Source organism: Microtus pennsylvanicus, chromosome 11, assembly GCF_037038515.1.
Source record: "Microtus pennsylvanicus isolate mMicPen1 chromosome 11, mMicPen1.hap1, whole genome shotgun sequence".
In the NCBI taxonomy this organism is placed as follows: domain Eukaryota; kingdom Metazoa; phylum Chordata; class Mammalia; order Rodentia; family Cricetidae; genus Microtus; species Microtus pennsylvanicus.
Window position 1 is genome coordinate 85,618,244 of NC_134589.1, and position 24,456 is coordinate 85,642,699.

The window sequence follows — 24,456 nt, forward strand, 5'->3', positions numbered from 1 at the left end:
TTCAACGATGCTTAGAAATGAGGAAATGGGTTGCGTGGGATTAGATGCCTTGCTCAAGATCTCATAGCCAGTTAGCCCCAAAGTCAGGCAAGCCTGGCTTATTCTTGCTTGGTGAACTCACTGCTGTGAAGATCTGTATCTCACCCATTAGTCACTCAGGAAATAGACATATGCCCTAAATTCATTTCTGTTGCTGTGATACTGATTTTTCTAGTCTCATGAAGTCCAGGACTTCCAGCCTAGGGAATGGTGCAACCCAGAGTGGGCTGGATCTCTCCACATCAATTAATTAAGATAATCTCACATGTACAGGACTACAGGCCAACCTAATGCAGACAGAACCTCACTGAGACTCTCTTCCCAGTTCATTTCAGGTTGTGTCAAGTTGACAATTAAAGCTGACCATTCTAATAGCCCAGTGTCTACAGAGAAGAATAGCATAGCCTTCTATTGTAAAATACCATTTGGAAACCATGACCTCTGAGCCCAAAGTCAACCAGAAAGAAAGAAAAGAAAGGATAAAAATCTTCAGTTTCCACATGTCATACACAAACTATAGACATTTAGGATCTGTTGTTCTGGGGCAGTTGATGCTATTATAGATGAAAGGACCGAAGCCTGTAGTGGAGCAGAGATTTTCCCAAGATTCCTCAGCTTGTTGATGGCAATGTTTTGGCTAGCTTCAAGTCTCTTGATCTCTACTCACTATAAGTCCCATGGTTCAACCAGCTTGCTAAGGTTGTGGCCTACAGACACAAGGAGCAGTGAGCATCATCCCTGTAGAGCCATGCCATGTCCTTCTGCTAACTGAGTCCCACAGGCTCCTGGGAGACCTAAGGGTCCTCAGAAGACAATCGGCTGACTTCAGAATGACAGGGACTGTCCTCTCTCCATGTACTGCCCGTCTTAAAATGGTAGTATGCAGCAGATAACACTCTGAAGTTGAAAGGCCTTAAAAATTCCCAAATGAAACTCCTAACCCCACTCTGCCAGAGCGTAATTGATGACTTGATTCACTGCAGTAAGCATTTATGGTCTTAATTATAACGTGATCTCAATTATGTTAGATGCTTTATTATAGGACTATAGTAGTTTACAAAGGTATGCAGCCAGCATTTTAATTTTTTTTTTGGAAAAAGGTAGGCATTGATAGAGCTCAGAATTGGCAGTCCCCAAATCTTAGCTGTATCTATGTTCCTTATTCAATGATATGTCGCTAGTCATACGTCAACAAAGGGAAGAGGAGCTCTCAGTACTGGGGTAGGACTGTCCTGGTTGGGACAAAAGAGTCAGGTGGCCTCCATGAAGGCCTCTTGGAGAAAGAAACACCTGTGTGGATCCTTAAATGACCATTGTTCCTGTTGTTGGAGCATAAAGAAAGGAATGGAAGAAAGTCTACAGTAGACAGTACAGAGAAGAAGGCAGCAGGATCCAGAGGGCAGGCAACTTTGAATGCCATTATAGGGTGTGGAGTGTGGGGTGTATAAGCAAGAGGGAATCATGGGAAGGGATCACATGTGCAGTATCCATGGGGGTCAGGATGGCAACAGGAGATAACTGGGTGAGGGGACCAGCTGTCCTGGTATGACTGGAACTGAGGGGCTTCCTGGTTCCATGTCCACTTGATGGGCTGGCCACTCTGAAAAAGGTAGCTTTAGCCACCTGGAAAGGTTGTATCCTTCTAGCCCTGCAGGGTGGAACTGACAGAGCTAGGGGAACATAGCCCAGTATTTCTAAACCCAGGAGAAACAGAGAACTGAGGACCCTATATGGTCTTTTCTGGTTTGTACATGCTGGCCTTAGGGTCAAGTGTTTTTAGAAAGTGGGGTCAGTCAAAGGAAGCATTTCTGGGGGGTGTGGCTCATCCCGCTGCCCAGCCCCATGCGGCTCGGATACACTTTCAGATGACTGCCACTCTCCAGAGGGAAGCCCGTGGTCATCTGTTTAGTTTGTGACTCGATGCTCTCCATCGGATTCAGATGCTGAGCACAGGGATGGATGGATCAAAGAGGAGGCACAGTGGTCGCAGGGACACCTATTCACCTGTTCAATGCTCTGAAAGGTGAAATCAGTGTGCAACAGCGCCATGCCCTGCCCTAAGATGGAAATCTAAGATAGATCTCAAGTATAAGACTCCATGATGGGTTTTGTTCGATTCTGTATTGGTATCATGACACCCCTGTGCCTGATACTGGACTCAGAGGGAGAGGAAGCAATCATTTTGTTTGTGGGAGCTTAGTGGGTCAGGCGACTGCAATTTGGAGGGTGGGGAACTTGTGTAGTCAGTGTAACCATATGCTCACACAACTGGCTTTTACTCTCAGCTCTGCCGCTTTCAGAGGCTGTGTGATGTTGGGGAGAAGCCACCTAGCCTTCCTGGGCTCTGTCTCCTTCACCTATGTTACAGAAGCTGGTTTGCCGGATAGCATCCCCCCAGACCCCGCTCCATCCCCTCTCTAAGCTTTAACTTCTATTAGACTTCTGCCAGGAGTTTTGCAGCCTGCTGGGGCAAGAGAGTCAGCAGGGGATTTACAGAACCAGTCAGGCCAAAGCTGACATCTTTCTTTCCTTTTCTAGATGGAATTAGCAGATAGTCTGCTTCGGTAATGCTGATCTGATATCTGGGCACTACCAGGCCCGCTCTCTCAGTGGTGTATTCATTGTGTTGCTTGCCTTTTCTTTAACTGAGTGTGGGGAGGAGCTCGGGTATGGGAGCTGGGTGCAGGGAAGAAGTCGCCCATGCAGCTCTGTGGCCAGGAAGCCTTCTGCTCCAAGGCAGGGTTCGGGGCAGGAAGGGGGGTATTTGCATCCATGCCAAGCTGCATTGTCACCCTTATTAATGGAGTAGGAGTCGCAGGGCACTAAACTAACGCTGACTGCAGAGGACCGGGATGGCGGGGCACTGCTACCATTCCAAAGGACAGGGAAAGGGGACAAATGGTATTGAAGAGGGGAGAGGGGAGAAGAGGAGGAAGCAAGGGTGGGGGAAGGTAAATTAGTAGGATGTCATTTGGAAACTTTCAAGGCAATGAATGAATGGATAAGCGGCATTCCCAGAGCAGGGAGGCCAATGCCAGGAAAGGATCCTGCCCATGAGGAGTCAGAGCCCAACAGGAAGGCTTGGGTTGGTTGGCAAAGCTGTGTCCAGACCAGGGTCAGCCAGCATGGGAAACTCAGGAATGGGTTTTCGTCCTCCTGTCCCCTCCTCCTTGAGGTTGGGCATGTGCAGGCATGCTGCATTTAAAAGGGCTTTGCAGGAACTCATTACCACGAACCCTGGGAGTCAGCTTTTCAGTCACCCCCGAGTTCAGCTTCATAGGGGTGTTTTCATCATTGGGATGAGCTTCATAAAAGCCACAGCCTCATGATCCTGCCACTGTTAGCAGATGAAATAGCACTCCCTTTATAGAAGCGAGGAGCGAGGGCTTCGAGAAGCTTTCTTTACCTTGTCAGCAGAGCTGGCCCAGAGGCAACACAGTAGGCAGGTGCCAGCACGCCATCCCATTACCTACAGATTGAGTTTTGCCGCCCAGAGCCTGCCATTCCGGGACCCTTCCATATCTCCCGCGATCTCCCCCTGTGAACTTCTGCAGCACCAAAACCCCTTGCCCGTTTCCACCTCTGCCTCTGTCCTCGTTCTGTTCCACTGTCTAAAAGTGGGGCAGCCATTTCTCAGCGTTTGTACTATCAACTCCCTCCGCCAGCCTCTGGCAGACATCACTAATCGATCACCACAGTCTTTCCTGCTGAGCTAAGACTTGGCCTTAAAATCATTCCCGACACAACTCCCTAGGCAGTCACCACCAATCAATTAAATTAATCAAATTATAAGATGAAAAGTATTTTCTGTTATATATCTAAGATGTCATTTCCCATTCTTAGTTTAATCTCTTTCGACCTTGCCATTCCTCAAATCTACATTCTCTTTGAACGCTCCCTTGAATATCTCTAACCTACTTCTGTCTTCACTTAAAGGCCCAGCGCATGCATTACCTGCAGACTCATTTTACACTTGTGGCTCAGCATCCTAACGCATGTGTGTTTGGCCCACGTGCCCAGAGTGTCTTAAGGATGATTTTAGTGGCATCTTGGACTGGGTCACTCTTGGCTTTGTGGGGCGTCCTATGCATTACAGGGTGTTTAATCAGCATTAGCCTTTACCCAGCAGACACAGAAGCAGCTCTGTTTCTCATTTGTGACAGTGACAATGGGATCGAAGGAGGTACTAGCAGTGGCTGGACTAAGAAGTGGGGCTTGATGTTTGTGAGAGGTGGTCATTAGTCTTCTGCGGTCCCCGGGAACCACAGGAAACTAACTGAGGAATCCTGTTATCCACAATGCAATCTTGCCCACAGAAGACTCTGCTCTAGCCTGGCCTGGCTGCCTGTGAACATATCTATCTGCCTACCCTCTGTCCCTTTAATTGTGACAGCTTTGCCAAGGGAAAAGCAGGGAGATGCTATGTAAATCCTCATCTGCACTGTAGCTCCTGGATCCAGGGGGAGGTTTCAATCACCCTCTACCAGTCAACCGGAAGCAAATTTGGACAGGTCAACTCACTGTTACTGGGGTACCAGGAAGGGACAGAAGCTGCACACTGGGAGAGACATCTTAGCAGACTCTCCTCTTGGGGCTTCTGACTTCATCTCCTCACTCCAGTCCTACAGCTGGCCTCATAACCACACTCCCAAAGAGAAAATGGGATCTTAAAGAGATAATGCACCCTGTCCAGAGTCCTAGGTCATATCAAAGAAAGTTGAGCCTCCATCCCAGGACATACTTGTCCCAGCAATGCTACCAGCATGGAACAATAGATGTTTCCTAGTATGTGGCATTGGGATTATGCCAGGAACCTCTCCCTATGTAAAGAGCCCAAAGTAGTGTGGATAATGGAGTCTCCTTGGAACTTACAGTCACCATGAGAGTCTTAAAGCCGTATAGCATAGTTATTGAGCAGCTGGTTGTCTGTGTAGCTGTGTTTTCCCTCATGATTGGTCTGCCTGCCTTCATCTCCACCCATGCAACCTTACATAAGCGTTTGTGTTTATCTCTTTTTCTCCCTCCTTTACTCCTATGGGAGCACAGAGGACACCTAGACTGTTTCCTGATATTCAGGAGATTTCTGACAGCAGCACTAAGATGAACTGTATCATTATTTCACTTCGCTGAGCCTTGAAGTATTACTTAATTATAATTACAATAAGTTATAATTTCAATAGTCTTCTTTTCCTTAAGAAAAGAAAGCAAAAGCGTTTGTGGAGCCAAGCTGGTCTAGAAAAGTCCTGTCATCTTCCTGCTCCTTGACATCCTCATCTGTAAGGTACAAACAAACTATATTTTCAGCATCTAGTAAATGTTGGCATCTTCGTGGGCCTTCCTGTTTCAGTGATAGAGCACTAACCCAAACCAACCCAGGGATGAAAGGGTTTATTTACACTACACCTCGTTGTTCATCATTGAGGGAAACCAAAGCAGGAACCTGGAGGCGCCAAATGAAGCCCCAGCCATGGAGAAAAGCCTTGCTTCCAGGCACACGTTCAGTGAACTTTCTTATATAGCCCAGGTCCACCTGCCCAGGGGTGGCAACACCATTAGTGGGCTGGGCCTTTCTACACTAACTATCAAAAAATCCCACATAGATATGTCCATAGGCCAGTTGATGGAGGTAGTTCTTCAACTAAGGTTCCCTCTTCCCATCTGCATCAAGTCAACAACCAAGATCAGTCAGCACAGTTGGTGAAAGAGGACAAGCATTTGCCACAGTTGGTCCATAGTAAATACACAATGGCTGTTATGGCCATCGACATGGTTTTCAGCTGTACCTGACACATACGCATCTGACTGATGATGGTTTATCTTCCTTCTAATTTGTCTCTTTCCTTACTGTGACCCTATAAACAACTGTATAGATGGAGAAATAATAGAATTTGCCATGGTACCTGACACACTGTCCTTTAGATGGCAGTTATTTTATATATATAATATATATAATAATAATGCCATTATTATTGTCATTTAGATCATGATTTCCCCATCTCAGATTTCATAGCCTTTTGTGATACCTTTCCCCATGGAGGGTGTACCCTCGACTCATTTAACCTGGACACACATGTTTGCAGGAGAAGGGTAGAATGTTTCTTAGGACATGTACCCCAAACTCCAAATCCTATCAGTGCTTCAGGTTTAATGGGATGGGGAGTGGGTTCGAGCTGAACAATACCCTATTGTTCAGGACTTACAGATTTTCTTAGGACATCTACTATGAAGCTTGGAAGCCCACCACTGGTGTGAACAATGAGAAGAAGGCTTTATTTCTGAAGTTGTTCTTTTCCTAATCAAATTTATTTTCCTCCCTGCCCATACCTTCATGGATGAAATTAGAAAAATTGTTTGTTTAGTAAAAAGATGAACCATTCGAATTAATAGCTCATTTCCCAGCAAGTTGGCCTCTCGGGTGGGTCCCCCAAACTCAGATGATTTTAACTGGAGACTGGGGGTTGTTTAGTCAGCAGTGAACAACAGGGACCTGAGCATGCCACATCTGAAGACAAATTAAATCAATGTCAAACTGGAATCCACGTGTGCTCCCACAGGAGGGCCAGACTGTGCTATGAAGTCATCATTTAGTGAAAAACACTTGCTCAGGAGTGATGACACTGCCAGGAACCAGAAATGCCCAACACTAAAGCATAATTTAGCATGTTCTACAAAACCGTGACCCTGGAAACAGTACTTGAGTGGCTCCGTGGAGATGGGCAGGCAGCCGACAAGCAAGCAGATTGAGAGCTTCTATGGCCCTAAGAAGAAAAGCCAGACTCCTGCCCCTGACCCCCATGCACCCTTGGGAGATGGCCCCTGCCTGTCTTTCGAACATCACCTTGTATTTTACTCTTCCTTGTCCATAGCTTCTGGCCCTGCTGGCCTTATGCTCAGTCTCTCAGATGCCTTCAGCCTATCCATCCCTAGGGTCTTTGATTCTGCTCTTCACTTGTCCCATGATGCTAGTCCGGTCTCTTACACAGCTGTTCTCATCACGCCAATTCTCACTCAGATATTAGCTCCAAGAACACACCACTGTCTACTCAGTCTAAAATAAATGCCCTTGCATTCTGTCTCTGCCCATTGCCTAGTAGAGCAAACTACTGTCTACAGTTGTTTTATGTGTTGTCTTATTACAAACATGTCTTCCTGCTGTTAGCCCCATTCATCTGGAGTGAGAGCCTCTCAAGGAAAAGGCTTTTGCTAATCTTCACATTGCAGCCTCAGCACCTAGAACCATGCCTGGCACACAGTGGGTACTCACACAATGGGCACTCAAGAAGTACTGTTGACCCAAGGAATGTGTAAAAGAGTTGCCTCACTCAGACCTGATGGATTGTGAGACATGGGGCAAAAATTCCTAGATTTCTGGCCTCTGCTAAATCAAAGGTGACAATACCTAACTAATTTTCCAGTTTATGGAGGAGGGACCCCATAACGTTCCTGTCGAGATAGGGAATGCAGTAATAAACTCAATCTTTATTAATATTTATCAAACTTATGCAATATTCAGGTCCCATTCTAGATCTTAGCAGCAAACGAAGGGACACAGTTCTCTGCGGAGCAGAGCTGACACAGGATGCGTGATGTGGAAATACAGGTCCATGAAGATACAAATTTGGGAATCTAAAATCCCCGATTTTAGTTCCTACAGCAGCACAAACTAAATATCTGTCCAGAGAAGCTATTTGGCTTTTATGCTGCTCACGTTCTCCATATGTAAAATGGGCACACAGATTCTCTCATGTGTGTGCTGAGAAGACTCAGGGAGATGACCAACATACTTTTGAGAACACAGAATGAATGAATGAGTAGGATCTGCCTTCCACCCACTCTCTTGCCACAAGATACCCCACTGTTCTCTTTGGAAGATCTGAAGTAATACACAGGTAGGCCCACTCAGAAGGGTGTGCTTCACTTCTGAGAAGAGTGGGTGAGGAATAGAGGCTCGTCTTCTAGCCTTGACTCAAAGCAGCCTTCCGGCCTCCCTACTGGAGAGTCAGTGATGACAGCTTCCTAAGATGATGATACCCTCAGTTCTGGCCCTGGTTTACCTAGAGAGTTGAGCTGTCATTAATACCCACTGTATCTGGCAAGGGTACATGGTGCTAGCCGCCCTGGAGTTAGCATGCTCAGGAGAGCCATGTTAGGATGCACACAGGAATACACCACCCAGGAGCTGCCTCTCTCTTCTCTTGTGATTTCTGCCTTTGACATGGAACAGGTCACACAGATCTCTTAGATGTGTGCTCACTTCCCCAAGAAGGAAGGGAACTGGATTTGCCTACTATACAGTGGGACCTCTGGGTAGCTAAGGCATTTCAATTCACACAAAGACACGCCCTTCCTAAAGTCAGACAACTGAGGGATCAAGGCTTCCAAAAAGACAGTGGTAGAGAATGTTTTTGAACAATTTGGACACCAAAGTCACTTCTCCTACCTTCCAGCAACTGTCGCCAAGTGAAAGAAAACCCCCAGCCTGCTTTGCTCCAAGAAGCACACGCTCTGTTTACTGAGCAGCTGGACTTGAGACGTGGTACTCAAATGTCCCTCAGAGTTGAAAGGCACATAGCTGCTGGTGCCAAGCTGCAACGGGGAGCAGCAAACGGGTTTGCAGACTGACACTGGTAGACAGTGCAGTCCACCAGTCCAGGCTGGGGACTTCCTCTGAGCAGGCTGCGAATTTTACCTGGTTGATTTGTATAGTTTTCTAGATCACAGCCAGCAGCGTAACAACACTAATAATAGTAATAAAAATAATAATGATACCAGTTGGCACTTACTAAAGACACTCCACATGCCAGGCTTCTTCTATAAATTAATCCTTTGTTCTCCATATGAAATAGAGATTGTTTTTAATCTTCTTTGACATACTAGACAAGCAAAGCACACGAGTTTCTGCTCAAGGTCACAGACACATAGCTGAGTTTGGAACCCTGGTTGCCTGGCTCCAAGGCCCCCGCTTGTGGCATTGCATCCAGGAAGCACAAGATACAAGAGCCTTGGAACATAGCCTTAGCCACCCTGTTGTAGCCCCCGCGGCCCAGCGCTGTACCCAAACTTGGCGTTGCTAAAAAAGAACGCACTCGACACCTCAGCCGCCCTAAAGATTGTTCCAAATTACAACTCCCAGCGGCCTGGCAAAGCTCTAAGATGAATGGATTTCAGAACCCTTGCTTTTCCTGACACCCTAGCCTCCCACCTCCAGTCAGTCCTGGATCTAGCATACAGACAGCACTCGTTTAATCCAAGAATAAAATCTGTTACATAAGCCCGTAGCAGCCATGGGGGTGAGCAGAGAAAGAAGCAGCCTGAGATGGCATTTGGTCACTCTTCGTCTCCAAAGTAAGGCCTTTCCGGAGAACTTCTCATCTCCCCGAGAGCCTGCCTCGGCACGCAAACTTTCCTTCATCTCCTCTCCTCAATGCTTTCTATATTGTATTTTATTTTGGTCTCGCACATTATTTGAAGTTACTATAGCAACGTGTCACCAGTTGGTATCTCATAGTAATGCTGGCTTTTAGGTAGCAAGTTCCCGAAGTTGCCTGTTTCATTCCCTCTGTGATCTCATCTCTCCTACCAATCTCAGGTGAGCGGGGGATGCTTCCCAGTAGCCAAGCCCCCCTCCGTTTTGTGCGTCAAAATGGAGCAAATGATAGCTTTGCCTTTGCCCTCGGTTTACTCCATCCAGCACAAGGGTTCTCACTCTTGTGTGTGTGTGTGTGTGTGTGTGTGTGTGTGTGTGTGTGTGTGTGTGTGTGTGTGTGTTTGCATTAAAGGGTTGCCGGTTGAAATGGTTAAATTAAATGCTGTATGCAGAGCTGTTAGTATTCCCAATAATAATATGATAATGGGATGGAGGTGACTTTTAATGCAAAGGAGCCGGGGTAATGATTTGGGGAGAGTTCCTACCAGAACTGAACTCATCTGATCCATTGCTCACGCAGGATTGGTGTTCTCCTGTTCTCCTGCCAGCGCATAGTAAAGAGACCCTGACTATCTTCCCCCAGAGCTTTGGGTTTTCTCCCAGATGTACGAGACCTCTGAGTGCAGCGATGGGCTGAATTAATTAAAAGAATTGATTGTCTTTTTGAGAGCTGAGAGGGTCCTATAATGACAGATTTGCCCCGCCACTCACAGTGTTAAGTAGCCCCTCATCAGCCAAGCGCCTGCGATGATTGTACTTATTTTTACACGTTTGACCTAGTTTCAAACTGTGTCTCTTCGTGCTGTGATTCATTAGCCACATTTCGAGCCACCCGATTGGAGTGAGGTGCCTCTGCCTGGTTTTCGCCAGAGTCTCCGATTCAATTTCTCTCCGGAATTTAATATGCAAGCCCCACTGGTACTCGGTTTCCAGAAGCAATTTCCCATGGAAGCACCTGGCATGCTGCTTTGGTATGGATGAGTGGCTGCCGCATGCTTGGTAGTAAATATATGTTGATTATAGAATTTCTGCCAGGAGTAAGAAGAAGAGGGTTCTAATTGGCCCAGATTACAGGGGATCCCCCCAACTCTCTGAGTATACCCCAGGCAGCGCTGAGGATTTTCTAGGCTGCTGGTGGGGATGGGAGTTTGAACTTTTAACGATCTAAAGTTTGGGCAACATCAACCTTAGGGCTCTGTTGATTGCCAAGGCAAAAGCAGTCTGGTTGTCACCATGACCCGCAATCCCTCCAGGCATTTAAAACATGGCAGGTACGAAAGTATGGTCTCAAACTTGTGAAAACAGGAGCGGGCCAAGACGCAATTGCCATCTTGAAGACAATCTTGTAAAGGGGCAGGGAAACCCGTTATAGAAGTACAGCAGGATCCCATTATTCTTTCATTCATATTCATATACATGACACAGCGTGGATGACCATTCAATTCAAAAAGACCCTTTAATGAACCTACTGCCTCTGACTCACTCCATGTCAATTATCTGTTAGCCCCATCTGTGTGATCACCCAAGGACCGATAAGAATGTGAGTGAGCTAGCTCCGTTTTGTAATAGAAAAACAGGATGCTTCCAGTTCATAATAAAACAGAGTCGTGTTTTGATTAACAGGCAAACGCGAGTGCCTTGCCTTAAACTTCCCTCACAGGGCACTGCCAATCCTAGGGAAAGGCACCCAACTGGGCTTTCCTGTGTGCTGATCAGGACAAAGAAATTAACAAGCTGGTAAAAGTGATTTTGATGGATCTGGGAACTCTGACCCACTGGCTGACCCCTAATAAAACAACGGTGCTTTATTTCATAAAATGGTCAAACTCTCTAGCGGAGAAAGGAAAACCTCCCTCTCATTATTAAAAATTTCATTAATAAAAAGAAAAAAACGAAAACCACATAGAAGTTTCCTTAAGCAAATCCTCGGAGAACGCAGCCTGTTCGAGGTAATCCCAAGCAACTTGAGCTCCTCCGAGGTTTGCTCCTTGCATTTTCTCCTCTTCCAATTCAAATCAAGCCATCGGGAATAACAAGCCTTCCGGATCTAGGCATTTGGGGCAGCCTGCAGTTCCGACAATGGTGGATTTTCACCACACACACACACACACACACCCACACAAGCTCACAGGCTCAGCACTCAATTAGCCCAAGATTTAAAGTAAACTGCTGTCCAAGAGACGACCGCATTTTCTCCCACAAGATCACCACTTAGTAAAATAAAAGAAAATGAAGAAAAGACAAAAATATCAAACCTTTCCACATCTCTTACCTCCAAGCAGTGGAATTACCTGCAGAGGATGTTGCCCCCTTCCTGGTACAACAAGGCAGCCTTTGACCAGCGGCAAGATAACTCCAAACGGAGGAAAAAGAAGCCCTTTATGTTGTAATTTTCACTGTTTATATGCAAGAAGTGTAGTGGGTCTGCTCACGTAGGAATAAATAAAAAGCCGAACAAACTGCTCGGCAGCTACCATGTGAAAAGGAAAGCCCTCTAGTGGTCACAGGCTGAATTATTTAAGGAAGGGAGAGAAGAGAGAGAGGGAGTAGATGAAGCATATGTACACACACACACACACACACACACACACACACACATGCACACACGCACACTCGCACACCTGTCTCTTCAAACTCTACAATTTTCCTTTCTTACATTCACCCTGGGCAGAGCTATGAAATTAATTTCTTGGTTTCAGTGGGATCTGGTTAAGTTAGCCAGAATGTGGCTGTTTTCAGCCTGAATCGAAAGCAGTGAACAATTTCACAAACTCACTACCACCCCCTGGAGGCGTGAGGATGAAATAACAGGCAGGTGGCACCCCCCCCCCCCCCCCCAAGGCTGCAGGTTCCTATGTACAAAGTGACTAAAGACCCTGAGAGTCGCTTTCAGGCAGATGCCCAAGCTTCCTAAACTTAGTGTGAGTATAGTGGCCATCAGCTCCGGCGCAGCTGACCGGCTTTATCACAGGGTTCCTTCTTATAAAAGGCCACTCTGCTGTTCCAAAATTACCAATGTTTTTAAGCGAGGGCCCTACATTTTCACCTTGTGCGGTTGCATAGCTGGCCCTGTGAATGGGAAAGCTTGCTAGCTCTAACCTCATAATTGAAAAGAACCAGGAAGCAAATGAGAACCTTTACCTAGTTTGCTAGTTTGGCAACTGAGAACATGTAAACCATTTAGTCAACCTAAGAGACCTTCCAAGGAATGCAGAGGAGGCTTCCTGGGGCCATTAGCAGCACACTTCCAGGACTAGAACATGCCTACAGGTGGGCTGGTATACAGATACACATGCATGCATGCTTACATATATTTTAAACAACGTGAGAACATTTAAAACAAAGGCCATAGTCTGTCACACACACACACACACACACACACACACACACACACACACACACACACACCTTTACTTCTTCCAAACGTGAAACTTCTAAGCAGTGAGAACCCCTAGACATCCCCTGTACCCCATCATTCAGCCCACCTTTTTTGTCCTGGGCTAGGCCACAGCGAGACCTCCTCTGGCCAAGATGGTATCCTGTGGGTTCCTACTAGAAACAGTTGAGAATGCCATTTCCACCCTCCTTGATCAGTGGCCAGTGCTTTCTTTACCAGCTCCCAGAATGTATCTCCTCACGTTCTGCTTATAGATGCGAGCAGGCCCCAGCATAGACTCTCACTACTCAGGCAGGGAGGATGCAGAAGAGGCTGAACTGGTGCCTTCTGGGGCAGGCCTGAGTGTAAGTCGGGCTCCTCCATTCCCAGGGTTCCTTCAAGCTCTACCTTCTTCTCAGGTCTCAGCCTCGATTTCCCTCTTGTCTGAATCCCTTCCTCATGGACATGAATCACACTTTCCCGACTAAATAATAATCTCATAAAGGGCAAAGGCTGTCTCTTCACATCTCCTTTATCTTCCTTAGCCCCCACAAGTGCCAACCCTGGAAAGGCACTAGGTGCGTTCATGGCTCTCACGGCTGATTGATTGATTCATGGCGATCCAGTAGCTGATCTCTCCACAGAGACTTGCAATGCACTTAATGCTGCTCTTGGAGCCGCTGATCTTTCCAAGAATTCCTCTGGGAGTAGATATGGGCACAGACGAGACAATGGGGATTTACACAGACAAAATTATTTACCGGAAAATGAAGCTGACTGCCCCCAAGGATCTTGATTGACTTGGGCTGAGTCTCCTAGCATCCACACAGAAACAGTTCCCAGTGTGCAAACAGACAGAGACGAAACAGTGGAGATCTCTTCTTAGCTTTGTATCTGGAGCTCTGAGCACAGCTCCGTGCACATAATAGATCTAATGAATGCTTTTTTCATGAGTTGTCAGTGAGGACATTTCCTCTCAGGGAGTTCTACATGCCAGTAAGAGGAGACTCTTCACTGGTAGGTAGCCCTTCTTCGGTATCTGGGAGAACTATATGTTTTCAAGTTTGAAGTCCGGGAGACGGAAAGGACAAATTTCATGGTCATTATATTTTTTTTTTCCTTCTGTTTTGTAGAGTCACTTTGTGGCGTGTATGACAGCAATCTTAGACCAGATGGGCGATCAACACTATTCCTTCTATATTGAGACCTTCCAGACCAGCTCAGACCTTGTGGTAAGTCTGCAGAACATGGCAGGGTGGGCATGGGGTGTCAGGCAAGGCATAGAGAAGAGGGGCATGACATCCCATACTCTTGTTTCCGTGAGTCTGGGGCAACAAGGTTCCCCTACAGATCTCAAGCATGTGTGTTGAAGACTATGGCATACATGTGCGATTCCTTTTCTTGCATGGCTCATTTCTAGAATGTACCTTCAGTTCATTAGCGTTGAGTGCCGTGACTCCCACATCTAGATTCCATTAGCAAACATTTGTTGATGTATCATGAACGCATTGGGGCTTAAGAACATGCGTGTTGGAGCCCTAAAATTTTGGGTTGGAACCTTGGATTAGCCACTACAACCTCAGGCAAGCTAACTTCTCTTAGCTTCAGTTGTTTTTTTTTTTTGTTTGTTTGTTTGTTTGTTTTTATTTTTGTTTTGTGTTTTCATCTCTGCACGGGGGACGGGAGCATCTGTACCGCAAGGCGTTGAGGGGATCATAGGAGTAGCAGGGAGCACTCAGCAAAAGACAGCTGTCACTGTACATGACACAAGTACAGAGGAAGTTGGTTCCTGAGCCCAGCCTACCTCTCAGCACTCATCCGCAACACCCACCGCCACCACCAGGCCTTTAGCCGGCAGTCACCAGTGTGGCTCTCTGCCAAGCATCCAGTATCTAGTATATGTTTGGGCCTCATGGTAACCTTGGTAACCTTGTGGGGTAGACATCACCCCATTCTGATGATGGAGAAGCTGTGACCTTATTCCACGGAGGTGACTTTTTTCTAGAAACAAAATTTGCTGGAAAATAAACCAATGCCATTTTCAGGATTTCAGAATTTAGCCGAAAGCAGTGTTTCTGAAATGATATGCTATATAACCTCCTTACTACCCTACCATAAAGACACACACACACACACACACACACACACACACACACACACACACACACACACACCAAGCAGAACTGATCTACCTTTACCTATTTTATATATTGGGTTTTAGGTGAGATTTTCTTTGAGTAGAGGTTGCAGTGGACATGACAAGCACTGCTTAAGGAAAGAACTGCAGCTGTGCCGGTTCACTCTGGGTGCGAAGCTTTACCTAAATCACCTGTGGGATCCGGCTTCATTACCTGCAGCTCAAGACACTCTTGGTACCGGTGGTTCTCGACTTTGCTGTCTGGATTTGTGCTGAATTTATTTTCTCTAAAGATAAAGATGAAGGTTAGCTTGCTGCAAAGTCTGCTGGAGAATGTTTAAATCCACTCTGAACCTCTTTAAAAGAGAGGAAGGCCTTTGCCAACTCCCTTTTTTACAAGCTCATATGCATGTGTGACATTTGGATTAGCTGTGCCTCTGCCTTGCTAATTAGATGTTCATTTAAATAATAGTGTGTTTGCTCGATGACCTGAGACAATGCTATACAGTGTGGGTTATTTACCTCTTGAATACATATTTGGAAAGATGATTACAAAATCATCAGCAAACACATTTACTTCTTTATTCTTTAAGACAGAACCAATAGTGCTTTATTTGGAGAGTCCATTTTTAGTTATTATTCATATTGCACTTTTATATCTGGTGAGGCAGAATCTTGGTAGCTGACTTACAAACTTCCATTTGCAACCTCTTGTGATGCCTTCGAATCCCTTAGTCCAAACCTGACCCCTCCCCAATCTGATCCTCTAAAGGACAATAAAAAGGCATTTAAACAGCCGCGGGATGGAGACAGGTACAGTCCGTCCCTGTGATGTGAGGTGACGGGTGTGCTCGGCACTTTTGCAGGACTTCTTGATGGAGACGTTCATCATGTTCAAGGACCTCATCGGGAAGAACGTGTACCCTGGCGACTGGATGGCCATGAGCATGGTTCAGAACAGGTAAGCAGAGCCACTGTGCTTCTGGGGTGGCACCTGTGCGCTTGCCATCCATGGTAAAGAGCACCAGCAGCCACAGGTGGGAGAGAAGGGATAAAAATGTTAACAGACTCTTTCCTTTCTGTGCTCAAACACAAGGAAGAAGGAGATCACCAATCCCGAAGCTGCTCTAAGTAGCCCCTGCCTTCTGGCGGTGCTCGTGTACCAGTTAAAGTAGATACTCTGTCTGTAATAGGAGAGCTTTAGGGAAATGCTATAAATTTATCTTATTTTAAAGTTCACTTAAGTTAATAAAGTATTTTCCGTGCCGTCTATTAGATAAGCGTCCAACAACTTTAAACAGGTTTCCACATCGCAGGACTTGGGGGAGGTGCTTTTAATATGCTAATATGATTTTTTTTTAACGATGAGCAAATAAGAGGGAAGGTTTTATAGATGAATCCACCTTTGGGGAAATGTAGGGAATAGCTTATACATTTGTGTTCGTATCTGTAAGACCTGGTCATATTTCATAGACTATCCGTGTAACCCAAGGATAGTCCAGACCCCCACATGAGCAATCATAGCCTGGGAGAAGGTATTACAAAAGATTCCAACCTTCACTGCTGTCTTTTCTAATACCATCTGGTCAAAGCGAATACGAGTCCTAGCACTCAGCCATTCTAATAGCTCCTCCCTCAACTCCCTTGTCCCCACCGTGTCCTTTGCATGTTGTGGTTCCCCTGATCTGTCTGGGAACCACATTCTCAAATCTTACCTGTGTCCTCTCTTCAGCAAGACCTTCCCCGCTCCTCCCTTTCTTTCTCTACACTTTTCCTTTGGCTACATATATTTATTTCAGGTTCTTAACCATTGAAAATGCTTCTGCCAGGAGTTTCTAGTTTTATCTCCCTTTACCTACCGCCTCGGTTCTCCATCATGCAGGCTAGGTATTGGCTGACAGAGACAGAAAGGTCCCCAGAGAGCGGTAGAGAAGAAAAAGCCTAATTTTATGTAGTGTACGGACTGGAGGAAAGACTATACACATTTACATATTAATGATTTCATCACTGGAAAAAGTCTGAGAAGATCTGTCTCCTGCATGATTGCAAGAGCTGATCGCAATGCCTGCTTATCTCTGGGAAATTGTTCTTCCGCTACCGGGATGCCCAAGTGCCTACGGTGTGATAGACACCTGGCTACAGAACTCTTGGACTGGTTTCAGGACTGCAGGAGCAGAGGAGAGATTTGTCACGACACAAGGAGACATCTGTCTGTATGTCTCTGTTTATTGTAGAGCGCCTCCCAGCAGCACAGTGCTAGGGAGTATTGCATTCCTAGCCTGGGCTCACCCCACCTGGTTTGCATCTTTCAGGCTAAAGGGTGGCCCTGCAGTGATGATTCTCACAGGCACATTGTGAGTCAGATGCAGACTTCTCCTTGTGTCCTACCAGCTTCCTGAGCATGAGACCTGTGTAGATGCATAGAGCCTCATCCCCGGAGAGTCCCATGCTTGCTTTAGTGCTCATGAGCTACATGAGCTAACATCTCTTGACTCATAACAGTTTTAGATAATAGGACCCCCATTTTTGTTTTGTGCTTGCTCTGGGTTGTGTAGCTGCTCATATCCCGATGGCGAGGCATCTTGGATTGAGGTCGGGGCTGCCGGCTACGCGCCACATGGCCCCTCACTGCGTGCCAGAGGATAACAGAAAGGCTGTCAAATTATACGATGCATCCAGGAGGTAGGACAGGGATCATTTGCTTTTTGGATATGTCCAGCTTCTCCAATTGCCTACTTCTCTACACTTGTATCATTTTCTCTAAGTTTTGGCTCTGCCTGGATACCTTGTCTCCCTCTAGACTAGACTCCCTATGGGAGGGAGCACTGTGAAAATTCTGAACCCAGGGACTCCCTAGCAGGCAGGAAAGCCTGTTTACCCTTCAGCATTTGTCTGCATGCCCAGTCAGCTGCTGTCCTCACTGCCTGTGACTGATTCGTCACGGGACTGTTCAGTCTCTACACAGTGAACATTTCAAGAGCAAACTCCATGTGCATCTTGACTCTGTGCAAGAGCATGGCACGACATTCACCAACATGCATGACGACACTTTGTATCCACAGGGAACTTCCTGACTGGGATCTTAAGGGAATCTGGACTCTTGAAAGTCGAAAATGTGTTGGTTCAGATAACTTGAGAATCTTGGGGATCTGGTTTTCATGCTTGGCTGTATCAGACCATGATAGAAGAACCAACCAACGTTTCTCCCTCAATCTTGTCTCTGTCGGCTTCACTCTCAAACCGACGCTCCCTTTAGAGGGGTGAAAACAGACTCTACTGGTTGCAAATGTATCAATTTCCTTTTATTGTGCATATGCTTTTACCTGCATATATGCCAGTGAGCCAATGAGTGTCTGATGCCTGTGGGGGGTCAGAGGAGGGCATCAGATCCCCCCCACAACCAGAATTCTAGACAGCTGTGAGCTGCTGTGTGGGAGCTAAAAACCAAACCAGAATCCTCTGGAAGAGCAACTAATGCTCCAAAGTGCCGAGCCATCTCCACAAATCTTCCAGAAGAAACTTTTTTTTTCTTTTTCTTTTTCAGTCAGTTCAGTGTAATTCCCAAGGCTAACCTTCAAAGTCGGGTTTGGGTTACGTGTGGCAGGGAAATGAAAGGCATTGTTAAGTCAGGCTTTGATCTTACAATCTGCCTTCTGAGCTGGAAATAGTGTGGCCAATCCTACCTCAACAACAGGGTCTTCCATTTCTCTTTTGAGGAGGATGGAGCTATCCCAAAGCAGCACACCTGATAACAAGTCAGACCTCGGTAAGCAGGGCATTGGCATCACTAAGTGATAACAACTTAGTCTTGGGCCACTGATGTCATCTCCCCCAGCCAGTGGCTGTTCTTTAAATGTCTGTTGCATTAAAACAGCATAGTGTGTCGATTTCTTTTATATTCTGGCTACAAGGATGTCTCCAGTTATGGAGCTCTTAAGGGTCGCTCATGACATCTGCATGTTGCGTGCTATTTCGTAGCTGATATCATTACGCGCCTAGATCAGCCCACTGTTGTAAATGTTTTGCCAGCATTAGCTCCCTCGCTTCTCACAATGGCCTTATGAGGTAGGACCACAATCATCTGCATTTCATCAATGACAAAGCTGACTTATGCATTGCTGCGTTGCCAGTAACGAAAAGAGAAGACATTTGACCTGAACCAAGCTCTGGACCCAGGCTTCTTCTTCCTGTGTACCAGAGACATTTATCTGAAGAGCTCTGAACAGATATCGGACAGCAGACCTGAAGGGGAGACAGCCTGCCAAGGTCATGCAGAGAGTTTGCAGAATATATACAAACAGAACCTGCACCATGATTGAGCCTGTGGGGCACTCACCTAAAATACTGTTTTCTGTTCCCCAGAAAGAAACAACCCACTTACATAATGAGTGTATCCTTAAGTTAGCCTGGACGTTTTAAAGAAATAACTTGCTTTCCTTATTTACCTCCTTCTAATTCTTTCTTTCTTTCTTTCTTTCTTTCTTTCTTTCTTTCTTTCTTTCTTTCCTTCCTTCCTTCCTCCCTCCCTCCCTCCCTCCTCCTCCTTCTGCTCCTCCTCCTTCGTCTTCTTCTTCTTCTTCTTCTTCTTCTTCTTCTTCTTCTTCTTCTTCTTCTTCTTCTCTCTCTCTCTCTCTCTCTCTCTCTCTCTCTCTCTCTCTCTCTCTCTCTCTTTCTCTCTCTCTTCCCCCTTACTTCATTGCAATCTCTCTCCCTCTGTTATCGACGTCACTATAATCAATCTACTCCTACCTCTGATTTACACTTGTATGTGTCTATTACCTGTGCATCTGCTTGTTGGTGGAGGGAGGGAGTTTCCAGCCTTGAGTGTCTCCCCCGGCTGCAGGCTGTTTGTGTATGCATAGGTGGTGACGTGTCTACTGTAAGAAACACTTTCTGGTAGAACATTTTTCTTTTTGGTAAGATGCAGCGTTCAGCGTGATCTGATTTACATGACATGGTTACATTTTAAATAATCAAGTTCTTCATAATGTTGTAAATTAACACAATTAAGCTAGGAAACCTCTCTTTTCCCTCTTGCATCTGTGCCTCGATCTGGAATCATCGCACTTCAAGGAGGTGAGGATTTAAACACATTTCTACGGCTTCTCTTAAAACAGTCAATCAAGGTTTATTGAGTGTCTCGGGCTCTAGGGAGGACACAGATCCATTCAGTCTCTAATCCTGAGGCTTCCTTCTGGAAAGGGAAGTCATAAGTTTGACCACAGAAACGTGTCCTGCATTGACCCTCATGAGAGCAGAGCCCAGAGGCCGCACGGAGGCCTACAAATCCTTTCTGGGTTCAAATTCTGTCCCGTTCATCAGATAGCTATTGACTTTGGGGAAGCAACTTAGTTGTTCTGTACTCAGTTTTCCTTGCTGTACAATGGGATTAGCAATAGTCCCCGTCACAGAGGATTGTGGGGTTTCTGTGGCTAAGATGAAAGAATAACCACTATAAAGTAATTACTAGGTCAGTGTTAGAACATAGCAAGAACTTGATAGCAATTGTTTTTATTTTTACGTTTCTGTGGTTCAGATTCATCTAGAATTCTCTGCAGAAGAGGCAAATAGAGGCTGGACCTTGACTATCTTTTCTAGTGATTGATGTCAAGATACAGTGTCAAACTCATGAAAGGCGCAAAGCTGGGTCAGAACAGGTGGCTCTAGGAAGTAGAGCAGGCCCTGCTTAACATTCGCATCATGGCTTTGTGGACATGACAGCAAATAGCTGGAACTTATTCCCCCTCCTTCTGCCTACCCAAGACTATAGTGAGTATTCCTTTTTAGAGCCCCCACCTCCTGTGATACACCCCAACCAGAAAAAACAGGGGAGAGAAAGACAGAGGAAGATTGGTTCATGTTTTCTTTTAATGTGTGTGTGTGTGTGTGTGTATGTACATGTGTGTGCATGCATGCATATGTGTGCCAGTGGACATAGGCCATGGTGCATGTGTGGAGGACAGAGGGCAAAGCACAATATGCAAAAATCAATTCTCTCCTTCTACTCTATGGATTTTAAGAACCAAAGTCAATTTGGCAGGCTTAATGACAAACACCTTTATCTGCTCAGCCTTCTTGCTGGTTCATGGTTTCTTTACCTCACCTAGTACAACTAATCTTGAAGTGCAACTGGCTATAAGATTCCAATTTTGGTGAGCCTGCTATATCTCTAGGGAAGTGCTGGAGGCACTTTAGGTGAGCTGTACCCTGACAAGCTGGGACATGCTGCCTCTCTCTCTAACCCAGTGGTTCTCAACCTGTGGGTCACAACCCCTTTGGGAGTTGCATATCAGCTATCTACATCACGATTCATAACAGTAGCAAAATTACAGTTATGAAGTAGCAAGAAAGTCATTTTATGGTGGGGGGTCACTATAACATGAGGAAGTGTGTTAAAGGGTAGCAGCTTTAGGGAGATTAAGAGCCGCTGCTTTAACCTGTTGGTGCATGACCCTTAAGGTGTTGTGATAGGAGCAACTTAAAGGTTCTGGAAAAATGCATGTCAGGGGGGCTGGAGAGATGATTCAGAGGTTAAGAGCCCTGACTGCTCTTCCAGAGGTCCTGAGTTCAATTCCCAGTAACCACATGGTGGCTCACAACCATCTGTAATGAGATCTGATGCCCTCTTCTGGCCCACAGCAGACATGCAGACAGAATACTGTATACATAATTAATAAATCTTTTTAAAAAATGCATGTTAGGCTCAAGGAAAGCATAAGAACTCCATCCCAGGCTTATCTATTACGCCCAGCCTTTAGCTTTACCAACAGAATCAACTGCACCCTCTGAACCACAGGGCAGAGGAGAATGGGGCTCACAGAAGTCCTCTGCTCCCTGGGTGATACTCTCCAGAAGAGGATCCCCACTCTTTTCTGCTTCTATTCATGTCATACAACTTGTTACCGTGGGGTGGTGCTGTGCTGTCACATCAGCCTACTTCCAGCCTCTAGACTGGTGGCATTGCTAGAGGTGGCGGTGGCAAGCTTAGACACGGGAGAGCAATGACTGATGTTTGCCCTCCATGTGCAGAGGAACTGGACTCCCAGCTCCTGCATTGCATCTTATTGGGTCTTCACACTTGGTTCCTCTCAGAGATGATGCCAGTGAGATTCTGGGATGGTCAAGGTCCTAGCTCAGAAGGATGGGATGTTGACCAGGCAAAGCTTGCTATTGCCCTTGCAGTAACTCCATGTACTGTACCTGGTACAGAGCCGACACTCTGGATTCCATGGAGCCTGCTAACACACCATGGATAAGAGGTGTTCGGTTGAGATTTGCAAATGAACTTTGTTTTAAACAACTTATGTTCATTGCTAAGAGCAACAGAGAGTTGAGTGTGTTTTTTATTTACAACCACTTGAGAACAATTTTTAAAAAAGAAAAAACCCTTATACTTCCTATCTTAAACACAACTAAGAGTTAAGTGGGATTTTTACATTTAGCATGTGGCTATCAGAGAAGGCAGGAGGAGGGGATACATAACTCTTGCCACCAGCAGCACCAGGCTGTTTGCTAGCCTCTGGACATCCCAGGTTTAAACTGACAACCTAAATAATGTCTATTCTGGAGTTGCCGATAGTTTTGTTGCTAGCGAGAATGTATAAAGCCCTCATTTGGGTATCACATATCAGCTCCTGAGATGTTTATACACAGCATGACAGGCACTCAATGCACTTCCATCTAGAGAATCAGATAACTAATCTTTAAGGAGAAAATATAGATGTTGTTTCAAAGGCATCTTAGCAAACGGCAAAAAAAAAAAAAAAGCAAAACCAGAGAAATCCTGCTCTTTGACAGCCTGACAGGGTGGTGGATTTTGTGGGATTTTTCCATTTCTGTTGTTGTGTGGTCCTACCTGGCTCAAACCTGGTTGCTGGATATCCCTTGTTTGTTGTTTGTCTTTTCAACTATTCCTGTCTGGGTTTAGAAGGAGATTTGGGCAACCGGAAGGATTCAAAGCCCTCACACCATTGTGCAGCTGCAGGTTCTGGGTTGGGTACTGTGACTGGTACTCACCAGGCACTTACCCATTATTCCCTGCAGCAGCAACTCCCAGGAATGGTTCCCTCCTCCCTGTGTAGCAAGGAGGAACCGGAGACTTCAGAAGGATAGTAGCATGACCCAAATCCATAGAGCTGGAAAGTGGTGAAGTCAGAAATCACATTTAGAGGTATGTGCATGCTTCAAATTCTGTGATCCCAACACCTTTGTTTCCCCTAGCAAACAACATGTCAAGTAGTTAATGAATAGCCGCCACAGCCCAATAGACAAGCCGGGTTCCACAAGGCAAATACTGGAGTACTCATCTTGTTCAAACCAGCCAAAATAGAGCATCAACTTTTATATGCAGCCCCCATATGTCCCAAGAACCTCCTCTTTTATTTTCTGGGATTTCTCTGGCTTTGGGGTGCTCAGTACATCTGCAGGAGGTGTGTGTGTGTGTGTGTGTGTGTAAATATACTGTTACCTTGGAATGAGTGATACCCAGGAACAATTTCTCACCACTGAGGAGTGGTGGCAGTGGTATTAATAGCTCAATTTATTTGTCTCCTAGGAGGGGACACTTGTGATGTGCAAATGTGTTGTATAAGCTCTCTTAGCGGCTCCCAATCAGAATGGAAGTCAAATTATTGCCCATACTTATCTGTACTTCCTATCTTGTACTCCCCTGGCTCCTCAGGCAGGTTGTATGTATTTCTTGGGACCAGCCATTCAGAGGACAAGGAGACAATGATTGCCTGCTGCTCATCAGAAATCGTGGGGAAAAGGTGGCAGAGTGTTTGCCTAGTGGACATAAGGGTCTGAATTCCCTGAGCAGTACTGAGAAAAGAAGGCAGAATCCCCAGCCTCAGCACTTCTCAGTTGAGGGGCAGCTGTAAAACTCCAGAAGAGTAATGATTATGGCTTTGTCCCCATCTGTCGCAGCGGGGTGAATGAAGTAGGTGGCTCTGGACCTGCTGAGGATGTGCCCAGACAGGCAGAGTGCTGGCTAGGAGGCAAAGCCAAAAACAGTGTTATCAGAGCTGAGTCTCTTCCCTCTTCCAGTAGCAAGTACAAAGGGTACTGTTCTTTGCTTCCATAGGAAAACTACCAACTACCAAGAGAAGAGGGAGTGGGGACAGGAAGTCTATGAGACTCGGCTTTAGTGTCAAAAGCAGAGAGCTTAGAGACAAGCGGGAGCTCAGGAGAGGCCTAGGATAAAGATACAAACTGGGAAAGCAAGCCTTGTGAGTAAGAGATGTTCCCAATCCCTAGGAACGTGTGCTCTGATGGAGGAAACAGATCCTGAGCCATTCAGATGCATCCTCCAGGATCACAGGGAATGTGCAAATGAAGCTGCAAGGGGAGTGTTTAGGACCCCCGCCTTGTGAACAAATGGCTCATGGCCGAAAACAGAAGTTTGGTTACATGGAGACAGCTAAGATGTCACGTGTGGTATGAAGACTGCCCTAGGAGAGTGAGAAAGTGACCTGTGCA

The 24,456-nt window shown here is 46.0% G+C and overlaps 2 protein-coding genes across 2 annotated transcripts in view; one reads left to right on the plus strand and one right to left on the minus strand.

Annotated features, from left to right (window-relative positions):
* Insyn2b (inhibitory synaptic factor family member 2B) overlaps positions 1-11,945 on the minus strand; it is a 103,891-nt gene extending 91,946 nt beyond the window's left edge. Inside the window, exon 1 of the mRNA XM_075941340.1 lies at positions 11,739-11,945. The gene's annotated coding sequence lies outside the window, so the exon portion shown is untranslated. The remainder of the gene's footprint in view (positions 1-11,738) is intronic.
* Dock2 (dedicator of cytokinesis 2) overlaps positions 1-24,456 on the plus strand; it is a 400,319-nt gene that overhangs the window by 295,741 nt on the left and 80,122 nt on the right. The window contains exons 28-29 of the mRNA XM_075941339.1: positions 13,976-14,074; positions 15,846-15,940. Of these exons, the coding sequence (XP_075797454.1) occupies positions 13,976-14,074; positions 15,846-15,940 (194 nt within the window). The remainder of the gene's footprint in view (positions 1-13,975; positions 14,075-15,845; positions 15,941-24,456) is intronic.